Source organism: Halictus rubicundus, chromosome 9, assembly GCF_050948215.1.
Source record: "Halictus rubicundus isolate RS-2024b chromosome 9, iyHalRubi1_principal, whole genome shotgun sequence".
Classification (NCBI taxonomy): domain Eukaryota; kingdom Metazoa; phylum Arthropoda; class Insecta; order Hymenoptera; family Halictidae; genus Halictus; species Halictus rubicundus.
In genome coordinates, this window is record NC_135157.1 from 990,324 (window position 1) to 1,002,769 (window position 12,446).

At 37.7% G+C, this 12,446-nt stretch overlaps 1 protein-coding gene across 1 annotated transcript in view; it reads right to left on the reverse strand.

The window, feature by feature from the left end:
* LOC143357312 (uncharacterized) overlaps window positions 1-12,446 on the reverse strand; it is a 76,392-nt gene that overhangs the window by 609 nt on the left and 63,337 nt on the right. Inside the window, exon 5 of the mRNA XM_076793728.1 lies at window positions 584-698. Coding sequence (XP_076649843.1) covers window positions 584-698 — 115 coding nt within the window. The remainder of the gene's footprint in view (window positions 1-583; window positions 699-12,446) is intronic.

Genomic DNA, 12,446 nt, shown 5'->3' on the forward strand with positions numbered 1-12,446 from the left:
CTGGCTCCTGTTCATTATACATTTTATCTTGCATAAAGATCCGCAGTCTGATAAGTCAAGATTTATTATAGTCACTGTTATTTTAACTTTTATATACTTCGTAGGTCCTAACGAAATTTTCATTTGCCCTGCCTATCACCGTGCGAATTAACGTTGAAATCTAGTTAAAAAATGGTGTCAATCATATATGATTGATGTGACAGTGAACGTGTTAATAATGTGGTTTTCGAGGCTATTCCTTTTACCAATTTTTAACAACTTTTTTAAGATAGCTATCGAACCTTCTGCATTGGAATTTTGCACACGTATTTATGGTTCTTTGGAGTACATAAGTTATTTTTTTAAAGCAAAAATAATCTAAATTACGATTACAAGCGAGTATGGATGAATGATTGAAAAAGACTAAAACTTTTGCGTACACCTAGTATATTCGCTTGCACAGTTTATGATTTTTAGAGTGTTTGAATATTGTTGAAAGGACAGGTGCATATTCTAAAACGAAGAACTTCTAGCGTTACATGACTGCACGTATCTCATAACGGTAACAGCAGCGTCTCCCTAACAAAGCCTAGCAAATATTTACCCTTAACAGCGAGCCTGACACTCTGTCTTGGAACTCCTTTGTAAATTGAGCTGTGTCATCGCCACAATGTCGACGAACCGTGTGGTGCGAACAATCCAAATACTCCTTGAAGCCGCTGAAACAGACATACGCAACAACTCTCTTCATTACATTCGATTATCGAGAAGCTTTCCTACACATATACATCCTATATGTATAACGTGTGCATCCTCTATACCCAGTTATATGTACATACACACCGAGTTTACTCGCTACATTTGTATTACACGGTGCATGGTGGTATCGGGTATCGGATATTTAGTCGTACATTTCATTTATCAGCCACCTTTTTTTTACATTTCGGTTGAAATGCACTGAAACTTGCAGCTTCCGAGCCGCTGTTCAACGCACGGAAAAATGCGAAATTTAATTAAATGCATATATATAATGCATCCGATTTCGCGTAAAAAATTGTTTTTCAATTTTACCGAAACGTTTGCGTCACGCGGAGATTTTTAAGGGAACTGTGTACATATAATTGTGTTACATGACAGAATATTTAGTTTAAAATATGAGTTTTAAAATAACGTGGTGCTTCTTTTCGTTCTTTTCCTCCCTTAATTGCGGCAACTGCATTCATAATGTGATTATCAGCCAAGCGAACTTGTCCATTGTCGAGATTACACGTTGTCAATATAATGCACCGTAATGTTGCAATAAATCGACATCGCAATAGGGTAAAACCCAAGTGTACCTACGTGAAAAATAGAATTCATCACAATTTTCGAACACTAAGCAAACCTTTGTTTAATCTTTCGGGATAATGAATTTATTCGTTATTCGTGTTCACTATGAAAAACTTTTCACATTTTCTGTAATTCACCTTTATTGTGTCATAGTATCCATAGTGATATAATCTATGTCGTATTTATGTTGATTATAATATATTTTTCGATATGTAAATTTTATTTGTCTCCCGTTACGTTCTTAGAAGCATTCATAAATGAAAAGTCGTCCGGTTAAAATTATATTATCGAATGATAAAAATTGATAAAAGATTACGGAATAAATATTGTCATTTTTGAAATACTTATGAACATAGACCATGCTATAAAATATTAATTGTTGTTTAAAAAAAAACTAAGATTCTTCTATATACATTGAAACAGCGCGCAATAGAATTTTATAGTGAAAATTTGTCGAAATATCGGCTAATATTTGTATACATTATCTTCCTGTATCGCATTAAACGTTTAAACTTGTTCCTGAATTAATATTGACAAATAATAAATATTTATTATTTTGCAGTTACCGATAATATAGGTTTTATAGTATAAATATTGGGTAACTTAATCCGTAAATTCAAAATAAGCATACACATCAATAAACGACACGTGTTGAGCATAGGTATTTTAAATGAAAAGTGACAGAGTAAAATATTTCGATTGTTACTGTTTAGAATTATCTAGACATCGTGTCTGGGTCTGTGCTGCGATTGAGTGGGACACTGTTAATTTGAGTTATTTATCGGCATGATTGGCTTTTAAAATTCGTAACGGGCTTGGGCACCGCTTAAAGTTAACTTGCTTCGAATTCGGAAAACAGACCAGCCGTGCTCCAGTCTGTGACGATTGACGCAACGCAGGCCCACACTCAGCGAAAAAGCGACACCAGGTTCGGGAAATGATCCTTGAACAAGGGATCTTTGTGCAGCGTCCTGCGAAGTTTACGTGAGAAATTTAAATCACATAGACAGTAGGCGTTGTGAAATTTTGGATGACGCCCCGAACTGATGATTGGTCCCCTGTTTATCCCTACCAAAGGAACTGCGCGGAAGAACTAGGACTTCAGAACAGTGTCGCCAGATCGAGACTTGTTCTCTCACTCTAATTTCCCCTTCTACCGCAATACTCCTCAAGTTTCCGACGCGTTTCGTCTCTGTCGTGCATACTTTGGTACTGGCCGAGAGAGGGTAACTTTTTCCCCTAAATTCATGCTCCCTCTCCTTATCAGGCAACACCGCTTCAGAATATTACAAACCTTCACGAGGTTACGAACTAATTTGTATTTAAAACTTCGAGAACGTCACGAATCATCATAACGATAAGAATTGTGGTGCTTAAAACAAAGTGAACATTGACTTTACATTGTGTACTTTACATTTGGACTTTACATATTGGATTTTATATTTTGGACCTCGATCCTGGACTTTTGAACAAGTTGATCTTGGACTTAATGATGAACTTTTAAACTTGTTGGATCTTAGCTTTTGAATTTGTACTTCGATCTTTGGCTTTCGAACAAAGTTGATCTTGGACTTTGATCATGAACTTTTGAACTTGTTGGACCTTGGCCCTTTATCTTATACTTTGATCTTGTGTTTGATCTTTGACTATTGAACAAGTTGATCTTGGACTTCGATCATGAACTTTTAATCATGAGCGTTAATTGTCTCTGAACCAGCGGCAAAATTGGACTGGACAACGCTCGAAACAATTACTCTTAGAAAGTTTTGGACAATGTATGCGATCAGAATAAAAGTTGAACTTTTTTGTAGAAAACTTTACATTCCATTCATGAAAACAACTTGTATTCACTTTAATGAGGATTTTCTGTTACAAATTACATAAATGCTAATTATCTAATGAGAAGGCGAAGTGGCGCTGCCCCCGCAAAATAAGAAAATAATTTTAAACGAGAAAATCCCATAATCCGTAAAGCCGCTCAAGGTGTGCGTATCAAAGAAGAGCAATAAAATGACTCGTTGAAGTACGAAACAGACAAACAATGATACATATACACCCAGTTCTGCACATTTTATCCGATTGTTAATGGACATACTTATTTTACGCTGTTACTCTATATGAATCAATCTGCTATTTCGGTTTAGAGTTCAAGTTTTTAAGCTTTCTTTGTAGATTTTGCTAAAAGAAAATTAAAAAACTGTTACCTATTGATTTTTTACACACGAACTTCATAATAGTAGGAGCGGGTGTAAGCGCACAACTTTAAACACGCATAACTTTTGAACCAGTGAATTCCTCGTCTTAAAACTTCGATTTTAGGCATTTTCTTGTGAAGATGTACTGGGTAGCCAAGGTAAAGTTTAACCTTTTTTTTTTTTATGTAGAAAATCTCGACAAACATTTGTAATGTGTGCTTCGATTTACAATAACTTACATACGCATACAAACAGGCTAGAATGTTGCATTTCGCGATCACCATTTCCATAGAATATATTTCTTTGTACGAATTTGTTCACGCGTACTCTTGAGGAACGTATCCATCGTGTAAAACATAACATGGTGTATGCCATTTCTTCTTCTGCCATAAACGGCTAATATCGGAGGAAACGGTAAACTTTTGTGCAGCAGTGTACCCAGCTAAATGGAGCGTTCGAGAATGGTGAGAAATTTAAGGGTCGTTCGAACGGGGTCGTAAAAAAATGTTGAAGTCGGTTGCTTTTGAAGGACATAACAATAAAATTTTATCCCGCCGTCGTCGAATCTATATGTTGTTGCCTACTCCAGTTTCCGGTTGGGTAATGACGAGAGAAACTTGAAGCGGAATAAAAACAACGCGGCAGCAAACAGGTTTATGGTCCGTGTGTCCGAAAATTCAGGGCGGGAAAACAACCGATCGTAAACAATGATATCAAAGATCGGCGAGTGCGGCGGAAGGCAAAAAACACGCACGATGAAAAAATGGAAGAATAATATTCGATGTGCGTTATGGCCGGTGTTGCACGAATCCGTGTGCACGGCTGTCTTTAGAGTGCTTGCTCTATTTTTTCTTTTTCCTTCTTTTTTTTTACAGACTCGCATAAACACGAAACGGGAGAGAAGGCTTTTCACACTGATGGTCGCACAGAGGGTAGAATGACATTAGCTTATCTGTACCACGGTCTGTTGCAGCTTTTGAAATTGTGCATCATCCGGTAGGGAAAGAACTGTTGAAGGGACAGAGAAGGGTCTAGGAAAGAGGACGGTAGTGGCACACAAACGGAATGGGAGAACAATCGCCACCAGAATGAAACGCGCATTAAAATGGAGAAAGTGAGCATCACCGAAGAAGCAGAAGAGAGTTTGCTAGATCAGAAAAATAGGACGAGATACCACGAGGTAAAAGGAGATAGAGATTATAAATTAGAGAAGAGAGAAACAGAAAATGCGATGAAAGAAAAGGAAACCGAAGGAATAGAGGAACGAAGAAAGGAACTGACGGAGGGACAGAGAAGGGTCCAGGAAAAAAGACGTAGCATAAACGGAATAGAACGACAAGCTTTGGGGGCCAGTATTTCTCCATTGAAAACTTGGATTTTCTTTATGAAAAATTTATACAGGGTGGGGCGCAAATCGTAGCACAACCGGATGGGAGGGGGGGGGGATTCTACATGTAAAAATAAATTAAAAAAGAATAACATTTTAACACTCCGGTTTTGAGAAAATTGACAGACAAACAGTAGAATTGGCTGGCTATGATCAGACGCGTGCGACGGTTCCTATCTAGTAGCACGCGTATTCGTTGTATTTTCAAATCGATTTTCTCGAAAAGGAAGCTTTGGATGCAGAAATGTTAGAGTGTATTTAATTCGCGCGCCACGTTTTATGTTGGCAATCCTGTGTGTTGCTGTGTGTATGAGATTGCGTCGCTGCTTACTGTGTCTCTCTTCTGTTCTGTCCCTCGAGCGGTTAACACGTGGTGTTCTATAAATCGTTGATATATTTATACAAATATATATATATACATAAACATATATCCAGAAGTGCATTCTGCTATTAATTTTAACAAGAAATGTTATATCAAATTTTTTTAATTTAGAATCACCCCTTGCCCGGTTGGACAACCCGATTAGGTCGTAATTCTACATGTAAAAGTGAGTCGAAATGAAAGAATGACATTTTTTTGTTTGAAGCTTCGTTTTCGAGTGAATCAAGTTTCAAAATTAAGCGAACACGCGTGAAATTAGAATCGGTTGATGCGTCTTGATCATAAGCCACCGATTCTACTACTTGCATATCATAATGAAGCACGCGAATCCGGCGGGTCTCTGAATTCGTTTTTCTCGAAAACGAGGCGTCAAACAAAAAAATATTATTCTTTCTTTTCGACTCATTTTTGCGTGTAGAATTACTTCCCAATCGCTTCCCGCGGTATGCAGAACACCGTGTATACATATTTAACCAAAACAAGTTATGCAAAATCCCTAAGTATGTCCCTGGCCCTGGTCCCTGGTATAGTGACCACCCTCTAAAGCAAAACTGTTCAGCGTCTGCCCGTGGCATCAATTTTCTTGCCTTGGGGATACACAGAACGGCGGGCACGAAGCAACGCACCTGTGGGCAACACTGCACGTATTTGTCGCACGCATTGTCACGGCTACGTGAGCCAGTTACGGCTATGTGCTACGGCCTACCCTCACTCCGCTGAGTCACTTGCCCGTAGCTTTGCTCGTAGCTGTGTCCAGAGTCGCCAGATCAAGACGTGTTCCCCCACTCTAATTTCCCCTTATACCGCACTATTCCCCACGCTTCCGCCGCGGCCAGGTCACGTGACGCGTTTCGTCTCTGTCGTGCATACTCCGGAACTGGCAGAGAGAGGGTAACTTTTTCCTCTCGATTTGTGCTCCCTCCCTACATTTAGCGACACTTGTTGTGTCCACGGGCATCGGCGGGCGCCCTTGTCCGCAAATAGGTACATACAGTGGCTCACGAAAGTATTTGACGCTTACGTTTACAAATTTTAATGAATAAAATAAGATGTACTAAACTAATCTGTATAGAACAATTTGGTATCTGTAGTAAGGGGGAAATCTCAAGATTATGTCAGTAAAATTTGAAAAAGATTCAACAGCGTAGGCAAAAGTTATGATATATTTATTAGAAACACGCGTAATAAGTGACTCACAAAAGTATTCGAACGCTTTAACGCTGTTCATATGTTTTCATCTTTCTTAGAAAGGAATGTACACATTACTAATAATACTATAATGTATACATTACTACTAAATGAAAACATTACGTTCAGTTGATGTTAAGGCATCGTTTCCGTAACAGCAACGTAGAACTGTGCACAGTAGTAGTTAAAATGAAGACTAAAAAGTCAGAAACACAAAAGTGTGAAAGAGAAATGATACTTCGATTGTATAAGGATGAAAAATCATATAACGAGATTGCAGAAATTATAAACAGAAGTAAGTCTACAATACATTATATTATTAAGAAAATCTAAAAATGAAGGAACAATTGCGAACAACGCTCGATCAGGTCGACAAACGAAATTAACTGAAAGAGAACAGAAAATTATCATTCGCGAAATAAAAAAGATCCTACTATATCCGCTCCTAAACTCACAAATATGGTAGCTGATATGTTTCATAAAGAAGTTCATCCCGAATTATGTCGACGAATCTTACGAAATAATGATTTTCATGGCAGAGTACCACGAAAGAAGCCGTATATTAATGCGGTAAATCGAAAAAAAAGACTGGCTTTTGCAAAAGCATATCTCAATAAAGATAATTTTTTCTGGGATAAAGTCATCAGTTTCGGATGAGTCTAAATTTAACATCTTTGCCTCAGATGGTCGAAATTATGTTTGGAGAAAACCAAATACGAAATTGGAAATTAAAAATTTACACCAAACAGTGAAACACGGAGGTGGATCGGTTATGGTGTGGGGGTGCATGGCAGCAAGTGGCACCGGAAATTTGGTATTTATTGATGGAATATTCGATAAATATAAGTATTTAAATATTTTAAGGAACGACCTTAAAGAAAGTGCCCGTAAATTAGGATTATTGGAAGACTTCCACTTCCAACAAGATAACGATCCCAAGCATACTGCAGGAATTGTGAAAGAATGGATCATATACAGGTAACCTTCCTATAACACGGTAGATAGGTTCCTAAGAAAATGCCGTGTTGTATGAGACCCAGAGCCAGTACAAAAAGGGAGGTTACGAAACCGTGTTATAAGATGCCGTGTTGTAGGAGGGTTACCTGTATAACACACCACATATGTTAACTACTCCACCGCAAAGTCCAAGCATAAATCCAATTGAAAATTTATGGGCTGAAATCGGAAAAAGATTAAATAAATATCAAATAATTTCAAAGGAGGTACTGAAACAAACAATCATAGAAGTATGGAATTCCATTGAGTGTACTTTTACAAAATCATTGGTTTATAGTATGGAACGTCGATTGAAACACATCGTTACTGCTAAAGGTGGTCCAACAAAATATTAACATTAAATAATGTAATAATATATGTAGCGTTCGAATACTTTTGTGAGTCACTTATTACGCGTGTTTCTAATAAATATATCATAACTTCTGCCTACATTGTTGAATCCTTTTCAAATTTTACTGACATAATCTTGAGACTTCCCCCTTTCTATAGATACCAAATTGTTCTATACAGATTACTTTAGTACATCTTATTTTATTCATTAAAATGTGTAAACGTAAGCGTTCGAATACTTTCGTGAGCCACTGTATGTCGAGCAGCTCCGCTCTAAAGGTTAAAATAGAGAAACTGTGCATCGCCAAAAGACAAGAAGAGGATTCGTTGAATCAGGAAAATAGAGCGAGTTCCCTGAGATAAAAGGAGACAGGTCTTATAAGTAGGGAAAAGAGAAGCGGCAGATGCGATGAGAGGAAAGCGAAGGAATTAAAAAGTGAGGAATCGACGAAAGAAAAGGGGCAGGTAAAAATGAAATAGGAAAGGAGGAAAACACGGGTAAAAGGAAAAAGGTGAATATAAAGGAATAAGAGTAAAATGTCTGTGCAAGGAGGGCCGGGGTAGAAAAAGGAGAAAGTGAACGGAGTGGCCAATGGCTGCGCGCAAGGGACGGGAAAAAAGATTTGAAAACCATTCACCGCATATGAACACGACGAAGCTCCCTCAATACACTTATCGTGTGAATTCAATTGCACTCTCGCCGTTGTGCCCGCTCCCTCTGCATTATGGTAAATCTTTGTCGACGCCGTTTAATGTGCCTAACGGAATAACTCGATCGAAGAGGATACTTTCAACCTTCTACCATTACTGTTTCGACTCATTATTCGACGTTAATTATTACGCCAAACGAATTCTTCTTATATGCAATATCACGGTGAAGAATTGCAGATTTAAACGTGTTATGGCATTTTTTAAGGAACTAATATTTTATTTCGAATAAACTTTGTCCGCTGACAAATGGACGTGTTCCATAGTGTTCCATATAGTTTTAAAATTGTTTAATTCTATAATTATTAGCTGCATTGTATATTCTATTTCTAATAACGTCCTACTTTTAGATGAACTATTTTTTAATCATCTTTGGGAATTAAATTTAAAAAGTGTGAGGCAGTCAATCATTGTTTTTAAAATTTTAGTGATAGAGCTTCAAATTCTTTCCTCCAATATTAGAACTCTCTTAAAATAGATGAAGTAATTACTAGAGGTGTGCGAGAAACCGAAAATGTCGGGTCGGGGCTGGTCGAGAACTTTATTCGAGATTGGGACGGATTCCCAAAAAATTTCGGGAGGCTCGAATATGTCAGGAATGCCGAATATTCTCGAAAATGTTGAAAATTCTCGGAATACCCGATGTATTTGAGAATTCCGAAATTTTCGAAAACCCAATTCGTCTCGACCGGAGAAATTCCCGACCCGTCCCGACCATCGGGTACTCGACATTTTCGGGTTCTCGCACACCGCGATAATTACACGCATAAAAATTGAAACATTGTCATTCGCGCATTAAAATCTTTTGGTCTGATTTGACCAGTTTCAGTCTTTTATTTCATTATTGCCGAAGTTATAAAAATGCTTGCAAAACGTGCAATGAAATTTAGATTTGTGTGAAAGACCGGTGGTTCACTCCCTAAATTTTTGCTAGTAGTGTAATGCGACATTAATATCGCGCTTTCAACCTCCACCAACGTCTCGGGTGAAGACGTATCTCGAAGCATTTGAGGTTCAAGCTCGACAAGTTCAAGCGGCTTGAACTGAAGCCCCGCTCGCATCAACAGGGACAGCTCGATTCTCGAATGTACTCGAGCCCGCTCAAGCGTTTTGAGCGGCTTGAGCTGTCCGATATTCGAACATTTCGCACCTCCCGTGCCTACCGTGTGAAAATAGTGCAGTGTATTATTTTAGCAATTTGGCAGAATTCTTGTGTGCAGGAATATTGCAAATTATTATTACGCAACACGTAAGCGTTATTTAGAAAAATAATAACACCGAACAATCTTGCGTACTATATTAACCATAAGAATATTAATATCTATAACTGTAACTTGAAAAATTGTTGACCTTCCGCTTCAACATTTAAAAAGATCATTGGTTTTTCATAAAAATAATTTCTATACGCCAAGGATGCCTACAATCTTATTGAGTTGAGCACAAAATTCAAATGAAACATACGAGTACAAAAATCAAAGGTATACTATTTATTTATAGATAAATTGTAATCGAAATACGTGAAAGTAAGGACTAAATGGTTGCAGTCTCAGTTAAATGGCTTTCCTCGTACCCGGTATTTGGCCTGGCGAAGCTTTTAATCGGCTTGACCAAGAGCAAGTAATTATCAACTGTTCTTATCAAACACGCTACAGAAACGGCGGAGACGTAAGAGAAACTTCTAAACCCGCGACACAAAAAGATGTCAGTAAATCGTTGTGTAGTCACTTGCAAAAAAAATGCCTGTGCAACAGCATGAAATGGTGAATAGCCTCAACGGCAATATTCTACAAACGACTCAAACCAATCGATAAAGTAGTCTATATTTGTCTCCGTTATTTACTTCATTGAGTCGACGAATTACAAATAAAGCAATAGTAATAATTAACGCTGATTACTAAATGCAGCTGATTATATGGAAAATGAAGTTTGATATGGCAGTATCACAAGTAGGATCGGAGAGGCTGAAAGCTGATACGTACAGCGAGGTGTAAAAGATATTTGTATCTCTTAGTGACCTAGATGGAGCATGAAAATGGATAACACACAAAAGGACAGTTAATAACAACATTCACAAGTTCATAGATAAATCAGACGCCGTTCAGCGCGCTTGTAATAAGCTAACACCAAGTAGTTACACAAGAAGTTTATAATTACGACCGCAGATAGACATACGATGACTAGCTAGCTTCGTACGCTTCTGATTAATCATGTCCAACGATGCGTAATATGTTTAGCAAGTAGCCAAATAATGGAGAAATAGGTTGCCGTTGTGGGCGCTAATTAATTCCACGGTAGGACTAATTCGAAATTTAGCAAAATAAGTATTTTCTAAATTAACTGTGAGACTTAATATCAGTACTCTTGAGCTCTATTCCTCATAGAACATCGTTTCAGCTAGTAATTTTCATTATAAATGCGTATAGTGTACAGAATACATTCTGTACTTCGATAATGGTTCGAGATATAAAGCAATGCAATGCTCGGAGCCGTAGGACAGAAATCTGAAGAAATTCGGTGAGTGGTGTGTTGTTAAATTAATAAGCAAAATAAATTGGACAGTTGCTCCTCGAGGGTCCCATTATGAAATGCTTTACCATTCTCGAGGACATATCTTATTTCCACCAAGTATCAAATTTTGAAGATCATTCGAACGTAGTATTGTTCCACTCTACGGTCCAGACGCATTAATATTGATCGCGATAAGCATACCGCATTAACATCGACTATTATAAGAGCTGCATTGCGTACGAAATTACATCATCATCCAGCGTTCACGTATGAGTTTATAGAATGTTTCGTAGCTGCAAACGATCTGGATTAAAAAAATATTTTTCTGAACGAATTGCTCATTTGCTTCTAACGACTAAATTAATTTGATTTTCTTCGTGCGATACACAAAATCGTGATCGTCGCGCATACCGTGACACTGGTACGCGACCGTGTTCAATAATTGTGAACATTTGTTTAAATACAAATGTGCGTAGAGTACTGGTTGAATTTTTATGAATGACACCGGAGAGAAACGGCGACATTTAAAATTACGTTAGCGTTGCTGTTGCTAAAAGGAATTACAGCAGAATTGCACCGAGTTGAGAAACACGGAATCATAAATTGCAGAAGCGCGGAGGATACAAGTGTAAGAAGATTGATTTCATTGTAAAGTCTGTGTGTCTTCATACATCAAGGAGTTGGGATCAAAACTGAAACTGAAATACATAACCGGTTGTATTACCGACGTCTCTCACAGCCGTAATTTCCAGTCGTAATTCCTTAAAGGAAACGGCCGATGGCCAGAATGCTATTGAAACCTTTTCCCCATTTCGCTCGGAAGTCTTTGATCGTATTTGCGAGAGAACCAAATTTCTATCTGTAATTCCACGAGACTTTCAATTTCAGTCACAACTTTCGAACCATAATCCCATTAGAGAGTAATGTCTGGATTGAAAGAGATGTGCCGAGAAGTGCAACGTTATACGGAACTAGATACATATAGGTATCAGCGAAACCATACTAATCGAATGACAAAATTTTATTGCTTTTAGTCATACTTCTATGGAACTTTTACCATATCTGTAACAGTTTTCTAGTTAAAATGAGACCAAACATGACATAATTCGGAATATGTTTGCTTGAGCAATACACGATTAAGTGGAACCTCTATTATCCGAACCGGTGGTAGAATTGTAACGTTAAAGTCTCCCCTAACATTTATAAACTAACGTTATAGCTAAGTAAATGCTCTATTGCTCACATTCCACTAATTCATTCGGATAATTGAGGTTCTGCCATATCGTGCATTAAACAAGTAAACATGATTCAAATTATGTTGTATTTGGTGTAATTTCAATCAGCAAAATGCCTCCTCGAATACATTGGTAAAAGTTTCATAAAAAAATAATCAAAAACGAAGAAGCTTTTACCCGTGATGCTC